The sequence below is a fragment of the Lemur catta genome, chromosome 6 (genome assembly GCF_020740605.2).
Source record: "Lemur catta isolate mLemCat1 chromosome 6, mLemCat1.pri, whole genome shotgun sequence".
Classification (NCBI taxonomy): domain Eukaryota; kingdom Metazoa; phylum Chordata; class Mammalia; order Primates; family Lemuridae; genus Lemur; species Lemur catta.
In genome coordinates, this window is record NC_059133.1 from 9,073,895 (window position 1) to 9,098,929 (window position 25,035).

The 25,035-nt window shown below is 37.2% G+C and overlaps 1 protein-coding gene and 1 pseudogene across 1 annotated transcript in view; one reads left to right on the top strand and one right to left on the bottom strand.

The window, feature by feature from the left end:
- DMC1 (DNA meiotic recombinase 1) overlaps nt 1–25,035 on the top strand; it is a 35,124-nt gene that overhangs the window by 6,155 nt on the left and 3,934 nt on the right. The window contains exons 5-12 of the mRNA XM_045552862.1: nt 1,789–1,841; nt 5,754–5,795; nt 7,543–7,615; nt 11,352–11,443; nt 11,858–11,931; nt 12,396–12,510; nt 12,869–12,929; nt 24,772–24,888. Of these exons, the coding sequence (XP_045408818.1) occupies nt 1,789–1,841; nt 5,754–5,795; nt 7,543–7,615; nt 11,352–11,443; nt 11,858–11,931; nt 12,396–12,510; nt 12,869–12,929; nt 24,772–24,888 (627 nt within the window). The remainder of the gene's footprint in view (nt 1–1,788; nt 1,842–5,753; nt 5,796–7,542; nt 7,616–11,351; nt 11,444–11,857; nt 11,932–12,395; nt 12,511–12,868; nt 12,930–24,771; nt 24,889–25,035) is intronic.
- LOC123639253 lies at nt 4,302–5,372 on the bottom strand (annotated as a pseudogene).

Genomic DNA, 25,035 nt, shown 5'->3' on the forward strand with positions numbered 1-25,035 from the left:
AGATAATTTTTTATTTTTTGTAGAGATGGGGTCTTGATATGTTGCCCAGGCTGGTCTTAAACTCCTGGCCTCAAGTGATCCTCCTACCTCAGCCTCTGAAAGTGCTGGGATTACAGGCGTGAGCCACCGCACCTGGCCTGTATCTCTATTTTAAATCTCTATTTAAAAATACTACTTCTACACTTAATTCTACGTTTTCCTGAGTTTTATAAAGGAAACAATTATGTTATCTCAAATAATTTGGGGTACCCTCCCAGGTAAATTTTGAGATTGCGAATCAATCAGAAATTTTGTCTGGGATTTTCCAGAACTATAACTTTTCAGGGTGATTTTTTTTTTAAGATGGGGAGGGACAAGTAGAGCTCCCTTTAACAGTTGCTAGGCCTGTAGGATCTATAAGTGTATTCCCTCCAAATGGGATGATCTGCCAGTCCACAGCCTTTACATTCAAGTTATGAAGGTCAGTATCTAGATTTTTCTTTTCCTCATTGAAGTCTGCAGCCCTCACTAAATTTGTGAAAAATTTCCAAACTTGCTTCAATTTATATTTAAATTGCTCTCTGAAACTAAGTAAATGTAAATCTGTTGGATTATCCATATCTCTTAAGGCTTTGTCCGATCTGTGATCACATCCCAAAAGTCATGCTAATAGGAACTATGAACAAGGTTTTAAAAGTGCTCTTATCAGGGTTAGCACAGTTAACACAATATTTGTTGCATTTAATGAATGAATTAGATCATGACTTAAATTTAGGTCTTTTCATATCAAGAACATTAAATGCTCTACAACACTGGGTTACCCATTAAATGTATGCTGTTAAAATCTGACAGTTACTCTTTTAACTGCTAACATTACCTACAACATTTTGAACATTTTCTATTTTGATATATTTTCCATAAAATTTGGCTTATGTGAGATAAGCTGATCATGATAGCAATCAATGGATTCTCCTAATATGTTTTTCAGTATATTAAAAAATTGAAGGCATGGTGGCCCATCCCTGTAATCCTAGCACTCTGGGAGGCTGAGGTGGGAGGATCGCTTGAGGTCAGGAGTTCCAGACCAGCCTTAGCAAGAGTGAGACCACATCTTCACTAAAAATAGAAAAACTTAGCCAAGCAACTAAAAATAGAAACAAAAAATTAGCCAGGCATTGTGGCAAGTGCCTGTAGTCCCAGCTACTCAGGAGGCTGAGGCAGGAGGATCACTTAAGCCCAGGAGTTTGAAGTGGCTGTGAGCTAGGCTAACACCACAGCACTCTAGCCTGGGCAACAGAGTGAGACTCTGTCTCAAAAAAATAAATAAATAAAATAAAATAAATGACTAAAATTCAGTTGACTTTTAGAAACATAGTCCCAGTACAATATGAAAAACCCAATTAATAACTAAGGCCATCTATTCTAATTCCAATTCAATTCTAAAGAATAGTGAAACATAAGGCCTTACTAACCCATTTACTATTGATACCCAGTAAGTAAGAACAGCAGACCTCATGTTGTTTTGCTGATCCATCTGCCCATACACAACAGAACCTCAGATCTGAACGGGTGGAGTGCCATTTGTTCAGCCAAGAATTTCTGTTCATGTTAGATAGATAGATAGATAGATAGGTAGGTTAGAGAGGTAGATATACTAACATCTATAGATATGAATACTTTATATCTAATACATATTAGGTTCATATCCATAGATGTGAATACATATCTATCTAATAAATATGAATACTTTCTCCTTTCTTAATATCCCTATTTCTGTTCTTGTTGCTAATGCTGTCTTTCTATTCACAGTAAGTTGCTAGGAGGTGGAATTGAAAGCATGGCAATCACAGAAGCTTTTGGAGGTAGGTAGAACCTTAATATTTTGTTATATGAAATGATACATAAATATACGCACACATACATCTATATGTATATATGCATATAATTAAATAAACAGCCAATAGTGAATTATTTTGGAACTTACGATGAAATCTTAATTATTGTAACAGGATCATTCTGGATGGCAATGACAATGTATACCAACATTAACAGATGGGTCTTATTGGCACTTTTCATCCTTTTATTCATGATTCCTATAGAAGAGAATAGAATTTTTTTCTCTTATTCTTTTAAAAAGTAATTGAATAACAAGGCTGATTTTAGTTCTAGGCAACAAATGTTCTGTGAACATAGAGATTAGATTCTTTTTCCCTGACAATATCCTGTATTTTTTTAAAACAATTCATGCATAGCTATAGTATGTACTGCATCTGACAATTCCAATATTTGCAGTCGTTGGGGAACTAGATCTGTTTTTTTTTTTTTTTTTTTTGCTGTTGTTTTCTGTTGACTTGGGGAACTAAATCTGATTTTCATTATTTTGGTTGACTCAGTCTTAGTGGCTTACCTTCTTGTGTATTTATTGATATTTGTGAGCTTACTGCTTGGTTTTAATCTATGAGCAATGGACCTAAGTTGGTAAGTAGATAGTTTTCCTCCAGAGAGAATTTGCTTCTGCTGGTAGCTAGTAGATGCCGACAATTTGAGACTACTTCAGCTCCCCCTTGAGGATCTTAGTTCAGTGGGGGAGCCCCAGGTTCTCTTTTCTGAGGTGGGGCCTTAAATTTTCATTTATATGACTATTCTTAAGGAAAACTATGGAAAAAATACATTAAAATTTTTTCTTACTGTTGGTATTCATACATGTATAATCCATTTGTGACACATAAGGTACTTTATGAGTGAGATTTTTTTCAGAATGCAAATTTTTATTTAAAAAAATTGTATTCAAAAAAATTTACAGTCCCTTTTATTGATAATATAACTGAGATACTTATTTTATATATTTAAATTATCTTAAAATTTAATAACAATAGTTAGCTATATGAAAATATACAAAATAGTTTTGAGAACACATGTATTTCTACCTGCAGTTATAGATAATAGAAAGATACATATTTATTTTTATAATAAAGACTTTTAAAATGAAACCAGCTCATCAAATTTTTACTGAGATATGACAAGAAACCTTTTTTGCAAAAAAATAAAAATTGAAGCAAAAATAATTCAGTTTTCTAATGTCCTAAAAATCACATCAATTCTACAAATTACTATTTCTGAAGATAGAACTTTAATCATTCCCCTCCCATTTCTGTCATGCTTATTATAAAACACAAAACTGCTCTAAACACAATAAATGGAATTCTTACATTTCATCATTTTCTTAATATAGATAACAATTCAAATAATATTTTATATTTCTACTTGCTTATATTGTACTAAAATTATTTTACAGAAAAACTAGTTGATGTATTATGATATAATATCTCAGAAACATTCTTTGATATTCACAGCTACATTAATGGATATTTCACAGTCCACTTAAATAAATTTTATAATATAAACAAAATCATCTAACAAGAACAAATCTATAGTGTTACTTTGTTTTTGAGAGCAAAAATATTTAGTATTTATTATTACTGCCTTTGGGAAATACATTGACTTTTAAAAACACTTGGAAATCATATATAGTACCTGGTAATAACATATGAGCAAAACCTGATCCATCCTTCTATCCGTCCTTCTTTCCTTCATTTATTTTAGAGATGGGGGTCTCTCTGTGTTGCCCAGGCTGACCTCAAACTCCTGGGTTCAAGAGATCCTCCTGCCTCAGCCTCCGGCGTAGCTGGGACTACAGGCACTTTCCATTGCATCCAGCCTCTTCATTTATCTTTGAGTTTCTACATGGCTACTGTTTAAATGCAACGTTAATTTTATTTAAAAAATAAAGGAAAAGGTGTCCTTTTATGTAGTGGAGCAGAATTATAAAAGAGACAATAATACTTCAATGCTGGCTATTTTATGTAACTCAAAAATTCAGTTCTCATTGTCCTGCTGCAATATAACTAAGCCTGTTTATTTTAATAATAATAAACAATGTTAGAGTCTTTTAAAAATCATGATTACAACTAAAAACTTGGAGCAGCATGATAAAGCTAATGGCAACCTCTTAAACTCAGTTTTGAAGTTAGTTCCCCTTCCAAATAAAACTTTAAAATGGTTTCAAATAACTTAATTGTTTAACAAGCATCAGCTTAGGAATATTTTTTTCAGTGTTCTAAGGTATAATGTTTGGCATCAAAAAGTATGGTGAGCATTTTTGATTTGTGAGTAAAAAAAGAAAATAATCAAGTACTAAAATACCAGTGGTTCCTGTCACAGGGTAAATATCCTACCTCAAGTAATGTTCACCCCACAATTAAATTAACATTTTATTTCTCCCTCTCAGAGTTTATTAAGGAAGACAAACCATGATGTTTTTTTTAGTTGAGGTGAAAAAACTGCTTCATAATTTCATATGTTGTAAAACCCACTGCTTGAGAGGAGATGTAGAGAATGTGATTAAGAGGCGTGGTGGCTCACACCTGTAATCCTAGCACTCTGGGAGGCCGAGGTGGGTGGATCACTCGAGGTCAGGAGTTCGAGACCAGCCTGAGCAAGAGCGAGACCCCTGTCTCTACTAAAAATAGAAAGAAATTATCTGGCCAACTAAAATATATATATAAAAAAAAAAATTAGCCGGGCATGGTGGCACATGCCTGTAGTCTCAGCTACTCGGGAGCCTGAGGCAGTAGGATCGCTTAAGCCCAGGAGTGTGAGGTTGCTGTGAGCTAGGCTGACGCCACGGCACTCACTCTAGCCAGGGCAACAAAGCGACACTCTGTCTCAAAAAAAAAAAAAAAGAGAATGTGGTTAAGAGATAAACCACGATATAATCCTTTTCAAATTCCATGATGTCCATAGATATACTTCATAGTATCCTGCATGGTAAGGCATTTTCAAATTCTGGTGTAGAGGTTCCTAATTGCATTTGCTGATGAGTCACATCAAATGGATAAGATATTGTCTGTGCTATTGCTCCAGCAACACCATCACAAAGTAAGTTTATGTGAGTTTTCAAAACTAAGACATTAGTATTGTCAGATGAAGGTCTGCCAAGAAAGGTAGGAGCATGGGACCGGCCCAACACTCTTTAATGTACCAAAAGTAAAAAATGAAACACCTGCATATGGAGCCATTCCTAATATAGTAGGCATCTGGCCCCTGTAAAATCCAAGGAAACCACCTTCCTTTGCATAAATTGTTTTGAATGCATGAATAATTCCTGTATAGGTGTGTTCCCATTTCACCTGGAATGCTAGGCGTACTCTAACCATGTCAAGAGGGTAAGTACAGATAACTGCTGTCATACCTGCCATGGATCCAGCCGTTAATCTGTGCACATGACCCGAAACTCCCAGCTTTGTAGTAATTAATGTTTTATAATGTTCAAATGCCATAAACTGGATTGCACCATAGGGAAAGATTCAAATCATCATTGCACTATTTTCTTTATACAATCCGAAGTATCCTTCCTTTGGGGAAACAGCATGCAATGCAGAAAATACTCCTAAATGCTTTTAATAGTGATTGTGAGCTTGTAATAAAAACTTCACTCCATCCAGTGGGGCAACTGTTGTTTTGGCACAGCATCTGGCAGTACCTCTTCTGGAGCCTTCATTTCTTCATCCATAAATTGATACAACCACCACCGAGGTCCAGAGCCAAACAACATTCTTATGAGAGTTAACTTTTGCTCACTGTGCTGGTCTTCTGAGTGAGATTTGACAGTTGGAAAAGAAAACAGTAACATTCTGAGGTCATGTTTTATTCTTTGTGAAAATATCTAAAAACTAACTATGCATGTTTTTTATTATCTTTTCTCTATTTCACAGAATTTCGTACTGGAAAAACCCAGCTCTCTCATACCCTCTGTGGTAAGGATACATAATAACAATAATAATAACAACAATAATAATAATCATATCTATTACTTACTAAACATCTACTATGTGCCTGGTACTTTAAATAATCTCATGTAATCTGAACATACTTGCAAGAAAACTAAAATTTAGGGAGATGAAGTAAACTGCACATGGTTACATAGCTGGTCTTTGAATGTGTGATGCTTGAGGTCATACTGTATGTGCTGTACTGTGAACATCTGAATGGAAATAGGGAGAAGGTAAATAGGTACATGAGCATGTTGGTGAGGAGAGGAGCCCACTGTCTCAGTTTTTCCCAATCCATCTTTTCTATATCTTTTTTACAAGAATGACACAAAATCTGTTGAGGCCCAGAATACTTTACTTTCCATGGGATAAAGCTGGCCCTAAGAGAGACTAAGAGTAATTTTTTGGCCAGGCACGGTGGCTCATGCCTGTAATCCTAGGATTCTGGGAGGCCAAGGTGGGAGGATTGCTTGAGCTCAGGAGTTCAAGACAAGCCTAAGGAAGAGCAAGACCCCATCTCTACCAAAAAACAGAAAAAAATTAGCTGGGTGTGGGTGGTGTGCACCTGTAGTCCCAGCTACTAAGGAAGCTGAGGCAGGAGGATCTCTTGAGCCCAGGAGTTTGAGGTTGCAGTGAGGTATGATGATGTCGCTGCACTCTAACCAAGGCAACAGAGTGAGACTCTGTCTCAAAAATAAAATAAAATAAAAAATTTTAAACAAAATAATCAAAGATATCTCCTTTTTCATAAAGACACTACTGTTCATTTTTTTGACCAAAGCAGGAGCTTGGCAAAATAATTCAGAAGGGAGTTCTGGAATCAAAGTGCCTGATTCCAGTCTTGGCTCTACCATCAATAGCTGTGTGACCTTGGGCAAGTTGCTTCATTTCTCTAATTTTCCCCATCAAACATAGAGGCTGGGCACGGTGGCTTATGCCTGTAATCCTAGCACTTTGGGAGGCTGAGGTGGGAGGATGGCTTCAGCCCAGGAGTTTGAGACCAGCCTGGACAACACAGCGAGACCCTGTCTCTACAAAAAAATAGAAAAATTAGCCAGGCATGGTGGCTTGTTCCTATAGTCCCAGCTACTCAGGAGGCTTGAAGCAACAGGCTCATTTGAGCCTGGGAGTTTGAGGTTGCTGTGAGCTATGATGATAACATGGCACTCTAGCCCAGGCAACAGAATGAGACCCTGTCTCAAAATAAAATAAAAATAAAAATAAAGTAAATGAAATAGAAATAATGATAGTGCCAAGTCTTAGGATTGTTTTGAGAAATAAATGAAATAATGCATGTACTTGGTACAAAGTAGCTCCTTGGTACTACTATTACATAAAAAGTAAATGCATTTAAAAATTTTGACATGTATTAAGTGAAAGATAACATAAATAAGTTATATAGCATAAATTGTATTTGTGATTATTTCTTATAGAAAGAAAGGAATATTTAAATTCTACTTCCATTCCTTGGGAGAACTTTCATGAATATCTCCCCTCATGAGAGATATTGAAATTCTTTGTTGAATTACTACTATGCTGGCAGAATACTTATAATTTCACTTCTGGTTAAGTAATGTGAAAATATAACATACTGTTTAGAAACTGAAGGGTCCTGACTCTTTAATTTGCTAAATTTACTAAAGAGTTGCAACCAGCATAAATCCCATGTTTATATTCATTTGTACAAAGTTTATTCACTCCTGTTAATATTAATTTTTTAATTGCTTCCTAGTGACAGCTCAACTTCCAGGAACTGGTGGCTACACAGGAGGAAAGATTATCTTCATTGATACAGAAAATACCTTGTAACCTTTTTATTTAAGCAAATTGCTAACATAATAGTATGATATAGTAATGTTACCACAAAAGACAATTTATTTGATATAACTATTTTTGTTATCATCCCACAAATGAGCAATAATGAGAAAAGCCAAGGGGAAAACAATTACTGGTCAAGTTCTCAAATCACTTTTTATTTAATAAGGTTTTACTTTTCCAGGGGAGTTGATGTAAAACTGACAAAACGTACATGAGAGGAAATTATTAATATATCTTATTCATTTTTAATCCTCTTACTTCTCCAAAGATTTTGCTTAATAGAAAGAAGATTATCAACTCACTCAAAGTCATGGTCTCAAATAAAGGGAAAGATGTGAAGAGTGCAAAAACACAAGATGAAAAAGAACAGAACCTGCTTGGGTAACAAAGAATTGCAGTTTAATTAAGTGTAAGGTATTCCAGAATACAAGGCTAGAAAGGTGACTGGGGTCTTAGACATGAAGGCCTTTGAAACCAGGTGACGGGTGTAACCTGGGTACATTAGCAGTATTCTAGGCAAGTAATGAGAACTTGATATGGGTTGGAAGCAGTAGGAGTAAAAAGAAAAGGACAAGAAATATCAGAGAGGAAAACTGATATGACTTAATAACTGTATTTGGTAGACAAGGAAGGAGGTTTGAAAAACCACTGGCAGGTTTTTTGTCTAGATACTGGGAAAATAATGATGCTAATGATAGAATTGGGAAGATCATGTTTCAGAGAAAAAGTGATGTTTCATTTTAATGTGTTAAATATGAGTTACAGGAGGATATCCAGATGGAAATGTTGGAAATGTTATATTCAGCTTGAGAAAGGGGAAGGGCCAGAGATATGGATGAGTTAACCAAAGGGGAAAGAGAATTTACAGAGTGCAAAGAGAGAACTGAGAACCTAACTTTGGGGTGTGCCCATATTTAGGAAGAGGACCAAAATGAGGAACCCACAGAGACAGAGGAAGTAGAAGGAAATCCGGTTATAAAGACCAAACAAAAGGAAAGTTTTAAAAAGAAAAGAGGAGGCAGCAATGTTCCAAGCAGAGAGAGGGGTGGGGGTTTCATGGGTGAAAACTGAGAAACATCACTGAAGTTCAAAATTAGGAGTTCAAGGGAACATTTGCAGTAGGGTGAGGTAATGGAAGCCTTTTGCAAATATAGAGTAAGGGAGTGAGGCAGTATGTAATTGACCAGTGAATGAAAGAAGAGATACAATAGTTTGATGAGATACTGGGTTCAGAGGAAATTTATTACTTTTTTAGAGACAAGGTTTACACTATGTTGCCCAGGCTGGTCTCAAACTCCTGGCCTCAGCCTCCCAAAGCACTGGGATTACAAGTGTGAGCCACTGTGCCCAGCTAGAAATTCTTTTTGATAATAGGGAAGATCTGCACAAATTTGTAAAGCCATTGACAATGAAGCCCCAGCCTCTCTAAGCTCATTACTTATTGTTGTCACTATTAGAGGCAAAGAGATGAGTCTGCTCTAGTCCAATCCCATTGCCTATGAACATGCTTTGTTATTGAATTTGAAAACACTGTACATCAGCAATTATTTAGATTTTACTATAAAGATTTTTGTTTTCTTTGTTCATTATGGTTTCTTGAATCCCAAACTTTATTTTCTCTCATATTTTTTGTTTTGCTGGTGTACCTACTTAAGTACTTCTTTCAGAAAAGTAATCCAGGTGATAAACTTTGAGCCCTGATATGTCTGAAAATGCCTTTATTTTGCTGTCACTGTTGATTGTTAAATTTACTAGTCATAGAGAAATTTGCCTGGTATATTTCTATCCTATTGGTTATTTGCTCTCTCTGTCCCCATCTCACAGTCTTTCTGAATCATACAAATCCTTTAAGGCTCACATTTCAAGGCCTGCTTTTTCTAATCTTCTCTAATTACCCAATTTAGAAAACCTTGTCCTTCTTGATCTATGATAGAATTTAATATCTAAAATAATTTCAAAGAAGAAAAATAACCAGAGAACAGTTTGCAGAAGTCTTTATTAGGAAATGCCTGACATGAGATGGTGAAGGAGCCTTCTAACTTGGGAAAGCAGGGTAGAATGGTGAATAGTTCTTTAGCAAGGGGGCTCAGCTGGAGTTCAGCTGGTTTCAGAAATAGTTGATTAAGGATGATTCTCAGAGAGGAAGGAATTGTTCTTACAGATTAGTAGCCACTGTTAGGGCAATTTGGATTTTATCAAGAACCATAGCGAGAAATAGTTAGGAGCTAAGTTATATGCAAGAGGTAGTGAGGAAAAACAGCTGGGTGGGGAGGGGACACTGCCCCAGCAAGAGCCACCTTGGAATATTCTCATTCTTTCCATGTCTCTCACACTTACACTACTATCTCTTGATGTTTTTCTTTTTACATGTTTATATTTTGTCTACTTAATTATGTTTTAAACTTTCCTAGAGCATAGATTATGACTCCTTAGATCCTCCATAATGCATTGCCTTGGTAATTGGATAATATGGTAATCAATTCCATATGGTAATGAGTTAAAAAATATTTATAGATTGATTTGGACTTCCCTTCAGCCCAATTTTTACACTCCTGGTCACATAGTGTCTGGAATCTGTAGAAACTGATATGGTGAAAAACATTTTTATTGCCCCTTCCAATTCCCTGTCTTCTTTGACTTGTCTACCGAAAACATCTACTGTGTATACCCAATAGCAATGGAAGATTTTAGTGGCTGTCACTGAAGCTCTAAAGACAAGAACATACATAATGCATTAGGATATAGATGGCTGGGAAATCCTAATGACAGTTCAATCCAACATTTATTGAATCATCGCAAGCATCACAAATAAGATTATCAATGGTCCTTGCTTTATAGTTACTTATAGTATAATCAGTGTTATGTAAACAGTATAAAAAAAGTGAAATGGGACTACAAACAAGCATTCTATTTTACTTCATTTTACATCAGACATAGTGTTGGGATCTAAAAAAAATTATTATTCCTTTATAGTTTATAAATATAAGTAGCATCTTCCAGAATACCTTTGTAGGTATCCTGAATTTGCCTCCCTATGAATTTACTAATTTTAGAAAGCTAACAACTCCTTTAGAAGAAGGTGGATTTTAAACCCTATATAAACCAAAAACCCTTGGATCCTTGAAGTTACTTTTTGACCCTTTGGTTCATGTAGTCAAATTTATCATTTGTTAGCAGTATCTGATTAATGGTATATTAAACTTGTTCACATTGAACAGATTAGTATGAAGAGAGCAAATTAATTCACTTTGAAGTGACTGAATTATAATTCAGTGATATTATCTTTCTATAATAGATCTATTTTTACAGAACTGAGAACAAAGGAGGCTCAAAACCTTTAGTTTTTAGTTTTTCTCTTGTAACTGATTTGCTACATAATCCTAACTCATTTGCCTAATCTCTGTCAGTGTCCTCAGTTGTAAAATGTAATATAAGTCATAATAACTAGCTTCCGAGTTTGTTGTGAAGATTTAATAATTTAATTTTTAAATTCATTACTGCCTCACCATTACTATGACCATTATCACTACCTAAACTGAAGCACTTCTGAAAAATAAAATCTGGTATAGACTATAAGTGATTACTAGCATCCTCCAGAATACCTTTGCAGGTACATTGTTTTGCCTCTGTGTTAATTTACTTACTTAAGATATTATGTTTTGTATTTATTGTCTAAACTTTTTGTGAAATTGATTTATTGAATCCTTAATCGTAATACTCCAGCCGTCCAGATCGCCTTCGGGACATTGCTGATCGTTTCAATGTAGACCATGATGCAGTACTGGACAATGTACTTTATGCACGTGCATATACTAGTAAGAGCCCCATGCAGTGGGATGCTTGGGTTATGTATGGTTTGCAGCACTGACTTACTATTTGAGTGATACAACATTTTGACACTGTCCTTTTCTCTTTTTATTTTACTTTTCTCCAGATTAATTTCGTCAGTCCATAAATTTTATCATCTATTAGGTCCTTAGATATTAAAATACCTTCAAATTATTTCTTATTCTTTGTCTTTGAAATTTAGAGTAACATTCTTTTTGGTAATGTAGCATTTGACATGTATGACAAGGTAGAATATGCAATCATATTTAATAAAGTCATAAATAATTAAGAGTATCCTTCAAGGAAGGACTCTCTTTTGCCTAGCTCCCAAAGGACATGAATGATCTTAGCCTCTGCTTCTTCTAACATTTATAACATTTTCTCACTGCATTTCCCACCAGGTGAACATCAGATGGAGCTACTTGATTATGTAGCAGCAAAATTCCATGAAGAAGCTGGCATTTTCAAGCTATTGGTATAAGCTTTTAAATATTGCTCACTCAGGCCAGGCGCGGTGGCTCACACCTGTAATCCTAGCACTCTGGGAGGCCGAGGCGGGCGGATTGTGAGACCAGCCTGAGCATGAGCGAAACCCCATCTCTACTAAAAATAGAAAAGAAATTATACGGACAGCTAAAAACATATATATATATATAGAAAAAATTAGCCGGGCATGGTGGTACATGCCTGTAGTCCCAGCTACTCGGCAGGCTGAGGCAGGATTGCTCGAGCCCAGGAGTTTGAGGTTGCTGTGAGCTAGGCTGATGCCACGGCACTCTAGCCTGGGCAACAGAATGAGACTCTGTCTCAAAAAAAAAAAAATATTGCTCTCTCACAGACCTATTTAGCATATTATTTTTCCTCTATTGATCCCTATTCAAATTAACTTATTCCTTCCATTACAAAATGCATATTTATTTTTGCATTAATCCTGTGCAGATCATTGATTCAATAATGGCACTTTTTCGAGTGGATTTCAGTGGTCGTGGGGAGTTGGCTGAACGGCAGCAAAAATTGGCCCAGATGTTGTCACGACTCCAAAAAATCTCAGAAGGTATATCTTTAAAATAAAATGGAACTATAAGAATGGCATCTGTGACTATGTTTGCTGAGTATGCTTTGCAGAGAAGCTAAGAATAATGTCAGGAGTCAGTACTTTTTAAAAAATAAAATTACCTTTGTGGGAATACAACTGTTTTTTTAAACCATAAATAAGGATTCTAGCCCAAACAACAACAATAATAATAGCTTTAAATAAATTAATTTCTGTTATTAATGAAAAACTAGGAATATGATCTTGTTTATAAAATAAATTCATGGTGTAATATTTCTAAACTCTGAAATCTAAACAATTAACTTTTTATATTTATGTTGCCCTTCTCATAGTTTCTTAATTTTATTTCTTGATGCAGAATATAATGTAGCTGTTTTTGTGACCAATCAAATGACTGCTGATCCAGGAGCAACTATGACGTAAGCCTCAATGTTCTGCTTTTTATTTCTCAGAGGTTAATATCAAGAGGGTTTGAATGTAGAATAATCTTTGTGTGGGCACAAAAGTATCACAAATCACTTTATTGCACAGTGCAATAAAAAAAAAAGAGAGGCCTATGAGAGAAGTCTCCTGTATGCAGAATTTGTTGACATGACATAACTGTTGGTTCTGAAAGTTGGCAGCGCATAGAAAGGCATGGAGAGCTAAAGTAGGATAGTAAAAACAGAAAATTCAAAGAAAGGTTTGTTGCCACCATCAAAAATTTTGAGCAGCAAATGTCTGAATAACCAATCACAATAACCCTGAATTTATGATAATGCTTTTTTTTTTTTTTTTTAAGAAAGAGTCTTGGCTGGGTGCAGTGGCTCATGCCTGTAATCCTAGCACTCTGGGAGGCCGAGGCAGGCGGATCGTTTGAGCTCAGGAGTTCGAGACCAGCCTGAGCGAGAGTGAGACCCCCCGTCTCTACTAAAAAAAAATAGTAAGAAATTAGCCGGACAACTAAAAATATATAGAAAATTTAGCTGGGCATGGTGGTGCATGCCTGTAGTCCCAGCTATGTGGGAGGCTGAGGCAGTAGGATTGCTTGAGCCCAGGAGTTTGAGGTTGCTGTGAGCTAGGCTGACACCACGGCACTCTAGCCTGGGCAACAGAGTGAGACTCTGTCTCAAAAAAAAAAAAAAAGAAAGAAAGAAAGAAAAGAAAAAGTCTTGCTCTGTCACCCTGGCTAGAGTGCAGTGGTGTCATCGTACTTCATTGCAACCTCAAACTCCTAGGCTCAAGGGATCCTCCTGCCTCAGCCTCCTGAGGAGCTGGAACTACAGGCATGTGCCACCACATCCAGCTAATTTTTCTACTTTTAGTAGAGATCGGGTCTCTCTCTTGCTCAGGCTGGTCTCGAACTCCTGACCTCAAGTGATCCTCCTGCCTCAGCCTCCCAGAGTGCTAGGATTACAAGTGTGAGCCATCGTGCTCGGCCTATGATAATGCTTTTTAAAAGATGTTTTTAAACAATTTTTTATTTACAAAGCTTTTTAACCAGAGAGAAGTTGCAAGATTAGTACAATGAATACACATATGTCATTTATCTAGGTTAATTAATTGTTAACATTTGCCATCTCTCTGTCTCTCTCTCTCATCTGTGTGTTTGGGTGTGTGTATGTATAAAAGCTCTTTGTCTCTGCATATGCACACAAATACTCATACATAGATATGTATATTTTTTGTGAACCATTTGAGAGGTTTTTCCTGAACCATAGAGAATTATTTGCAGATATCGTGACACTTCACCTCTTGATATTTCAGCATATCTCTTCTAAGAACAAAAACATTCTTCTATATAACCACAGTATAATTATCACATTCAGGAAATTTAACATTGGCATAATAATGTTATTTAATATACAGTTGTTTCAAGTATATCCAGTTGTCTCAATAACCTTTATAGTTGTTGGGAGTTTTTTGTTTTGCTTTCAATTCAGGATCAATTGAACATCATGCACTGGATGTAGTTTTCATGTCTTTTTAGTTTCCTTTAATCAGTACAGCTCCTCAACCTTTGTTAGACTTTTGTGACATTGACATTTTTGAAGAGTACAGTCCAACTGTTTTTGCAATTTCTTATTATTTGAAATGTTATTCTATTGGGATCTGGATTTTTAAAAAAATGTGAAAAACTACATAAGCAATATTATGGCTATCTCAGTATATCATATCAGGAGGCACATGATGGCAGTTTGTCCCATTAATAGTGATGTTAAGTTTGATCATGTGATTAAGATGATATTCATAATATTTCTCCATCTTAAAAGAGAATTACAAAAATTTCCTTTTGTATTAATAAGTAATTTGTGGGATGATACTTGAGACTGTGTAAATATCTTGTTCTGCAATAAGCTTTCATCCATTTGTTTTAACATCCATTGAAGATTCCTACCTAAATTAATTACTACTCTGATGGTTGCAATACAAAGTGATATTACTCTAAAGCGAGGCAGTACATCATATAGTTTTAGATAAAATGAGTCACTGACATATGTATTAGAAGATATTTGATATGCTAGTGTAAATTCTGTAAATTGTACTGAAATGAATGTGTCTCATTTTTTTGAGACTGAGTGTTGCTCTGTAGCCTGGGCTAGAGTGCAGTGGTGTCATCATAGTTCATTGCAACCTCAAACTCCTGGGCTCAATCAATTCTCCTCCCTCAGCCTCCCAAGTAGCTAAGACTACAGATACGAGCCACCATGCCTGGCTAATTTTTCTATTTTCTGTAGAGATGGGGTGTGGGGTCTCACTCTTGCTCGGGCTGGTCTTGAACTCCTGGCCTCAAGCCATCCTCCTGCTTCGGCCTCCCAGAGTGCTAGGATTACAGGCGAGTGCCACCTCATCTAGCCTTTTAGGCATTTTCTAAACTTACCCTAACAATATTGCTGCATCTTCTGCTGTTTGATATATCTCTCACTTTCAGTACCCTTTTATGAGTATTTTCTACTTAGTTAGAAGAGATTCCAGTATGAAAATATTAACTATACAAATGGTATTAAGTGAGTTAAAAAGGTTGAAGAGGGAGAAATCAATCATTTATTCATTCAACAAATATTTATTGAAGATCTGCTATGTAACAAGATTCTGGGAATTCACTAGTGAACAAAAGAGAAAAAAATCTTTGCCTCCATAAAGAAGAAAAATAAATGATGTCCATTCAACTCAAAATTTTAGTCTTGGTGTATTATACATTATCTATAGTATAGTCCTTGAGTGGTTAAGGCAATCTTCCCTGTTTTATAGGGTGTCTTTCACACATAGAACATGAAGTACTTCACAAAGAGAATAATTTTAAACTGAAGAGAAATGGAAGATTTTTAAGGCTCGCTTTAAAAAGACAAAATGACTCATTGGCTCAGAGGGAGGAAGTGGGTTGTATTCAAATAAAACAGTACAAGTTAAAGAGCAATGTTCTTTCTTCAGGTGTGGGGAGGGAACATTGACGAGGCCAAAACTGTCACTCTAGAGTTAAAAGGCAAAGAAAATCACTGGAAATCAGATCAGGTAGGGGTTCTTTTTCTTATATTTGTAGAAAGTTTCAAAAAGAGTAAAACCATTTTGAATCAACTCCAATAAGACAATGAGAGGAGAAAGAGAGAGGTGACAGAAAAGAAGTAATTGAAGAGGGAGGTGGAATGGGGAGGAGATGTATAATGAAGTGAACTAAGTCAAGAGCTAGAGAGCATAACAAAGGCTAGTATTTGTACTGGGTAAGTCTGCACTGAAACATCATCTCCTCCACCTAGCCAAGTTGTAAAGAAACAAGGTTCACTATGAGTAGTATGTTAAGTTATAATTAGTATATTAAATTATAAGAATACAAATTAAATGCATGGCTTCATATAAAGCACAAAAATTACCACCACTAACTGAAAAAAACCAGAGCAGTTTTAAACTAAAGGATTTCAAATGCTATTAGAAAACCTCCCATAAAAAAAATGTCTTTGTTTCTCAGTGTTGAGGAATTCCAAGCTGCAGCTTGCCTGGAGCCTGTCAGAGAAATATCACTATAATTGGTATGAGTCCCCAAGTACACTGACAATAATTGAGGCTTCTATCCCATGCATTTTACTTGATGGCACATTGCATTAAAAAGGAACAAAATTATAGAGGCAAGGATCTGCCGTACGATACAGCAGAGCAGTAGCTCCTAGACGAGGCTTTCAGATACAGATTTTAGAACTGGAATGATCCAGTTGATAAAAGCCTGGAGATTAAAAAGTCAAAGTATCAGCATGTAAAGCCCCACACCAGGGCAAATAATAAGATGAGCAACAAATAAGACCATGCCACCTACTTCATTTGTATATTTGTTTTGCAAAAACAAAAAGCTATCTTAGAACATTTGCAGTCTTATAAATGAAGTCAGTTTATTCTCTAAGGATATCACCTACTTATTCAACATCATTAGCATAAATTAAAAGTCAGTGAGATCAGAGAAAAAACATTAAACTAGGGTCACTAGCATGGTGACCTTGTGCAAGTCATTTAAACTATTTGAACTTCATTTTCCTCCCCCCTCAAAATTGAGAATATTTATTTATATTCTTAAATAAATAAATTATAAAATAAATATTTAAATTTATTTATAGTAAATAAATATTTGTTGATTACATAACATGTGTGTGGTGCTTTCATGCATCATCTTATGTAATTCTCGTGTGACCGCAATGTAACTCAGTCTCCTTGGGCCTCCCTGTTCTTTCTATGAAGCCAATCTCAGCATGTTATTGTCTCCCTCCCCAGCCCCGACTAAAAAAAATCCCAGAATCTCGTCTTTAAAATGTTGAAAACAGCATAGATTTTTCTACATATTTTGGGAGCAAAGGGAAGGTTTACTTTACAAAATTTCTTAAACATACCCTTTTTTAAGAACCATCTCTTCTTTTTCAGCAGTACTCCTTTTTCTCCATTTTCCCCTAATCTCAAAGCCTCCTTCTCAGTTTTGGGCAAGTTCACTCAGCCTTTCTTTCCTCAGTGGACCCCTTCTCAATAATACCATCTGAAAGTTACCCCTTAGCAAGTGAAAGGCACCAGGAGTGCCTGTTGTCCCTCCAGCTTGCCCTAGCCCATGCCCCACATTCCAGCCAGTATTTGAGGTAGGCATTATGATTATTCCAAATTTGTAAAGGAGGAAACAGAGGCTCAGAATACTTAGTGCTTGCTCAATCACACAATTTAAAAATGGGAGAGTCAGGATTTGAACCCTGGTATTTTTTATTTTAAAGTTGATGCCGTCTTATTCTCACTGTTCTATCCTCTCCATCCCATACTATACTCTGTATATACTTCATGACCCCAGCACTCTAATTTGAAGTTGGCAGGTCAGGCTGTTCTGCATCTTACCCTCAACAATATAGCATGCCATATTCTGTTCAACCATAGCGGGAGAAATGAAAGAATGTTTCTTGGTCCTTCTTTATTCCTAATACCCACCTCCATCTCTTCCTCCTCCAAAGTGTTCCCCAGTTGAGAAAAGGAGGAAAAAAGAGAAGAAGGAAATATAAAAGAAGGGGAAATAAGAGGATAGGCTAAAGAAGGGATGTGGGTGGTTTTCTGAAGTTGTTTTTACTTGGTCAGGAATAGAAGTAAATTAAAGCCCTCTAAAATGCTGTTATGCCTTCTTGTACTTCACCTCAGACTGGGTTATGACTGCTAGAATAGTCAGGAAGTTCAAAGAGACTTGAGAAAAGTTTTTTGATCTAAATTTCAATGAAAGAGTGCCTATTTTAACTGAATTATTTAGTTAAATAATAATAGTTACTTTTTACTGAGGATCTCTTTTGTGCCAAGATTGCTGTAAGGGTAAGGCTAATGTATATGAATGAACAGGTACAGTTCCTGGCACATAGTGGAGTACCAATGAGTCATATTAAATATATCTTGAATCTTCATGATAGCCCTAAGAGGCAAGGTCTTTATATTCCCATTTTACAATGTAAGAAACTGAGGTTTATAAAAGTAACTAGCCCAAAGTAACATAGATAATAAGTGAGTCAGGATTAGGAAAGCAGGTAAATAATAACAATTGTAGTCACTGAGCTAATGCCTTACCTGAATTATTTCATTTTTGTCTCACAGCTATCCTGTCTGTTAGGTACAGTTATTATCCCCCATTTAAAGTGAAGAAACAGAGACTTAGAATAGTTAAACAATTTTCCTGAGGTCACATGACTAACAAGGCAGAATTTGAACCCAGGTCTAACTCCAAAGCTCATACACCACACAGCACATCAGGGCTACATCTGCCTGGGGAAAGGCTGACATGCTGTCACCTGAGAGGCTTTGCAGGGATGTAGCCATTACTCTGGTGAATTGACTACAGTTCAGGGCCCTCAGTCTTGCAGGCAGAGATTTGATTTAGTCAGCCTACTGAGAACCAATCCATCCCTTGGGGGTAGACTCACATTAATTAAACTCATGAGACTCCATGAAAAACCAGAGGGACAGTTTACTCATAATGAAAAATGTAACTACAATTGAAGTTCATGTGACCAGTGCATTCTTGTGTTCTCTCCCTATAAGTAGACCTCTATAGGAATATATATATATATATATATATATATATATATATTTTTTTTTTTTTTTTTTTTTGGAGACAATCTCTTTCTATGTCTGCTAGAGTGCAGTCACGAGACCATCACTCACTGGAACCTCAAACTCCTGGGTTCAAGCAATCCTCCTGCCCCATCCTCCCAAGTAATAGCTAGGACTACAGGCACATGCCACCACACCCAGCTAATTTTTCTTTTCTGTGTAGAGACAGGGTCTTGCTATGTTGCCCAAGCTGGTCTCCAACTCCTTGGTGTCAAGCAATTCTCCCGCCTCAGCCTCCCAAAGTGCTAGCATTACAGGTGTGAACCACCATGCCTGACCTAATTTTTTAAAATTTTTTTTAGAGGTGAGGTCTCACTGTGTTGTCCGGGCTGGTCTCAAACTCCTGTCCTTAAAGGATCCTTCCACCTCAGCCTCAAGAGTAGCCTCAGTGGCATGAGCCACTGTGCCTGGCAGAATCCTAATTTTAATCTGAAATTGTTACTGAATACGGGATCCAGGCAAAGAGAAATAATTTGATGATTTAGAAGGATGTCTGGCACATAGCAAGGACTCAGTAAATCTTGGTTGTTATTATTATTAATACCCATGGCACACAAGACAGGGAGGTTTATGAATTTCCTAGACCTTCATGAAAATTTTTGTATGTGTATATATGTGCATTTTTCCAGGAAGGAGTCAATATGTTTTATTAAATTATCAAAAGGTTAGTGACCTACAAGAAAGGTTACAAGCAATAAATTCTACACAGAAATCCTGAATAGCCTGATGGAGCAAACAAAATTTGAATTGGCTTGATAGTCTCCCAGAGCTAAGGCTGTTATGCTATGTTGCAGTCTACTTTGATTAAGTATAACCTCTTAGTTTCTAAGTCATTCTTAGAGACTTTTTTTTCCCCATAAGTTCTTTTTTGTTTGTTTGTTTTTGAGATAGGGTCCCACTCTGTCACACTGGCTAGAATGCAGTGGCATCATCATACCTCACTGCAGCCTCAAACTCCTAGGCTCACATGATCCTCCTGCCTCAGCCTCCTGAGTAGCTGGGACTACAGATGCGAGCCACCATATCTGGCTAATTTTTTCTATTTTTGGTAGAGATGGGGTCTCGCTCTTGCTCAGGCTGGGCTCAAATTCCTGGCCTCAAGCCATCCTCCTACCTCAGCCTCCCAGAGTGCTAGGATTATGGTCATGAGGCACCGCGCCCGGACCCATAATATCTTTTCTGTATGTTTTCTTAGCCCTTTTGCAAATCCTATAATTTATTTTCCCATTTAGTTCATTCAAAATCATCTCCTTTTGGAGATGACATTCTTAATATCCAGGCTATTGACCTAGAGTAATCAATCACAAGCAGTACTAACTGTTCTTTTTTGTGCATAGGATACCACATTGGTAACAGCAAACGATAGTTTGCTAAGAAAAAACGTCATAGCACTACATCTAGAAGGTCCAGCTTCCCACCTTTCTTTAGGTTATCTATTAATATAATGGCATTGGGGTGGGGTGTTATTTCAATTAGGAAGAATCTATCTCCTTTTATATTTGCCTTTCTGTCAGAACACCCTTTAAAAGTGCCTTGAATTACAGCTTCTTTGGACATATGACACAAATCTGTTCGGAAGGACCTAGACCAGGGAGACCCAAATTGTCTTTTCTGTATTTATTCCACAGTATTTATGGAGTACCTTCTGTATTATAAGGACTTTCTAGGCACTGGAGTAACAATGATGAACAGGGATTTAAAGTATAGTTGGGGAGTGAGACCCGTGAATTTGAAAGTACCATATAGCATGTTTCGATAGAGGAATACACACAGTGATAAGAGAACACAGAGGGGGCCTGTTTCTACTTTGTTTCAGGGGACTAGGCAAGGATTCCTAGAGGGATAACACTTGAAGGATGAGTAGGAGCTGAATGAGCAAACACAGTGGGGAAAGGAGCTTTCATTTCAGAGGGAATAGTGTGTGCGAAGGCATCGAGGTATAAGACGACTTGCTGGAATAAGAGAAAAAAGAATGTTGAAAGAGAAGGAGAAAAAAATGAGCACAACTGTAAATAAGTATGTAGGTGGTGGATAGAAAAACGGGAGCTTCTTCCTGAGAGCCCTTGTTTTCTTTATGAAGTAGCAGGCAATGTCATCCAAGGTGAGGGGACAAGAATGGAAAAGGGGGTTTAGGAGACAACTGAAGGTTTATAAAAGGGGAAGTGAAGCTAACCATGCTCATATAGGAGAATTACTGAGCAATATGGACAGCCCATCTGTGAGAAGCAGTGATACAGCTGTTAAGACTTCTGTCTGCCCATTTAGCTAACCCTAACTCTCCTTTCCTATCTCCTTTTAATAGAAATTTCCAACTGGTCTCAATTTTATTTTTCCCTAACTTCTGTGAAAGCACCAATCTTTCTGCAGTCCAATATTCTCCTTGGAATTTTTGTAGCTTCCATATCTTAAGCTCAAAAAACATTTTTGAGGATCCACTGTGTAGCTGGTTCTACAAAGCTAAACACAATGTAGTGTTTAAATGCCCTTAAGGAGCTTAGTGACAGAGAACAGGAGAGGAATTGAGGAGGAATATAATAAGTGAAGAAATAATAGTACGAAAGGCAGAACATGAAAAGTACATTAGAGGAGCATAAATACAGTATATATAGGTTCAGTGTTCATAACCCAGTTGAGAATATCATCAGGGCCTCACGCAGCCCATCTATATAGAACACAGGATTTTTTTTCAGACCATGAAGAACTACCCATAAGGTAGGGTAACCTGGAAAGTTCAGGGCACTCCATTAAAAAGAGTGGCATTGATCTGCAAACATTATAGGGACAACTCACCTCTCTAGCTATTTCATCCAACTGAGACGGCTTTATTGCTTTACTAGCCCTACAGCTGCCCAGCAGAGCAACCCTGCCTTCTGACTTCTTAACTGCTGTTAGTCTTGACTGCCTGGCTGCTACTTTCTTGATAGCGGTTCTTTCCAACTAACTCTTTGTTCTTGTTCTTACATTGGACCTGTTGAATCCTATCCAGCCCCAGCCAAGGATCTTCTGGTCCTCACCTCTGAGCCACTTGATCAAGCAGCAGTTTATATCAGCAGACTCCTTTACCAGAAAGCATCTTATCCCCATGAACATATATATTTAACCTCATGTCAGTCAGCTACATCTTTACTACACCAAGGCTCAAGCTTATAGTAACCAGAATCCTGAACACTTTCCTGGAGCAAGCACAACAGGAATTGAATTGTAACTATATTCTTCCAGAGCTGAAGCTATTATGCTATATTGTAGTTTATTTTGATCGAGTATAACCTGTTAGTTTGTGCTGTTCCCTTTATTGATGATTTCTAAGCCTAGGATTTCATCTGAACTAATTGAGATGATCATGTCTTTTTTTCCTTCATTTTATTAATATGGCATATTACACGGATGATTTATGCTGAAGCACCCTTGCATTCCTGGGATAAAGCCTATTTGGTCATAGTGTATATATATGCTTATAAGGTTTGGCGGTTTTAGGGGGGTTTTTTGGTTTGTTTGTTTTGTTTTGCTTTTTTGAGACAGGGTCTCACACTGTTGCCAGGGCTAGAGTGCTGTGGGATGATCACTGCTCACTGCAACCTCAAATTCTTGGGCTCAAGTGATCCTCCTGCCTCAGCCTCCTGAGTAGCTGAGACTACAGGCACGTGCCACCACATCTGCCTAATTTTTTTTTCTTTTGTAGAGATGGAGGGGGTGGGGATTGAGGGTGTCTTGCTGTGTTGCTCAGACTGGTCTCAAACTCCTGGCCTCAAATGATCCTCCTACCTCAGCCTCCCAAATTGGTAGGATTACAAGTGTAAGCCACCATGCCTGGCCGATTTGCTAGTATTTTGTTGAGGATATTTGCACCTATACTTTTTTAAATTATGTTTATTTATTTTTTTGAGACAGAGTCTCACTCTGTTGCCTGGGCTAGAGTGCCGTGGTGTCAGCCTAACTCACAGCAACCTCAAACTCCTGGGCTCAAGCGATCCTCCTGCCTCAGCCTCCTGAGTGGGTGAGACTACAGGCTCGCACCATGATGCCCAGCTAATTTTTTCTATTTTTAGTAGAGACAGGGTCTCGCTCTTGCTGAAGCTGGTCTTAAACTCCTGACCTCAAACTATCCTTCCACCTCGGCCTCCCTGAGTGCCAGGATTACAGGCGTGAGCCACCACGCCCAGCCCACACCTATGCTTTCTTAAAGGGCTCATTATTAGGGTTATTAAGAAACTTTCACCTCTTGCCAGTGAATGATAGTCCTTTCATGAGTATATCTCTCAAGATGAGTGTTAATAATATTTGTAACTATCCTGTAGTCATAATATGTTTTTTTGAATCCATATGATCAGAGATAGTAAGAGCTTATCTTTTCAATATTCTAACTGAGAAGAATAAACTTTGGGTATCAATGATAAAGACAAAGATATTTCGAAGATTGTTCTCACTGCAAATTCATAACAGTACAACTCTGAAGGATTCCAATATACAGTTAATAATTAAGAAAGAGATTCTCAGCTGGTCTGAGGGCAGTGGTGTTTACAACTAATCACAACCAGTTACAAATTTCTTTGTTCCTTCTCCACTCCCACTGCTTCACTTGACTTTAAAAAAAAAAAAAGAAAAGAGTTTCTCAATCTGTTCTCATTTACATAGCATCATAGAGAAGGGCTGGGTATTTCTTTTTTCTTTTTTTTTTTGAGACAGGGTCTTGCTCTGTCGCCAGGGCTAGAGTGCAGTGGTGTCATCATAGCTTACTTCCACCTCAAACTCTTGGGCTCAAGCCATCCTTCTACCTCAGCCTCAGGAGTAGCTGGATCTACAGGCATGCACCACCATGCCCAGATGATTTTCCTATATTTTTTTTGTAGAGACTGAGGTCTTGCTATGTTGCTCAGGCTGGTCTCAAACTCCTGGGCTCAAGTGCTCCTCCCGCCTCAGCCTCCCAAATTGCTGGGAACCATCACACCCGGCCTGGGTTGAGTATTTCTTATTTATTAGACTAGTGCCTGGCATATAATAAGCCATTAATAAATATTTCTGATGAATGAATAAATAAATTATCTCTGTATTTTGTAAAGAAGAAAATTGAGGGCAGGGCTCAGTGGCTCACACCTGTAATCCTAGCACTCTGGGAAGCCAAGGCAGGAGGATTGCTTGAGCTCAGGGCTTCAAGATCAGCCTGAGCAAGAGCAGGACCCCCCTCTCTACCAAAAATAAAAAGATTAACTGGGTATGGTAGTGCACGCCCGTAGTCCCAGCTACTCAGGAGGCTGAGGTAGGAAGATCGCTTGAATTTGAAGCTGCAGTGAGATGATGCCACCTCACTATTCCCAGGGCGACAGAGCAAGACACTGTCTCAAAAAAAAAAAAAAGAAAGAAAAAAAGAAAACTGCTTATCCCAAGAATTATCCTAACACAATTAATAATGTTTTATTTGTGCTTTTTTAATAGTAATCTCTTTTTTAAAAGTCAAAATATGAACTATTTATCATAGGAATCTCAGAAGCCTGGACTAGATGGTAATGGAGTATATAGTAGCATACTCACTCCACTCCATAGTTTATGAACAAGCCTTTGCTTGTTTAGAATACTTCATCCTCTGACAGCCTCCCCAGAAAGGTTGCTTTGTAATTGCAGATATTGCCATATGTAATCCATATAAGAAACCTGAGAAAATGTTTTGTTTTCTTAATTCAGCTTTCAGGCAGACCCCAAAAAACCTATAGGAGGACACATTCTGGCTCATGCTTCAACAACAAGAATAAGTTTGAGAAAAGGAAGAGGAGAACTCAGAATTGCCAAGATTTATGACAGGTAAACATTTTCTTACTCTTCATCAGATTCTTGTGCATATTAAACAGAATTGCCTCTCCCGAGAGGCTGTAATTATAACACTGGCAGATGCTATATGTTTAAGTTTCCTTCTCAGAAACTATTCCTTTTATTGGGAAGTCCCTACTA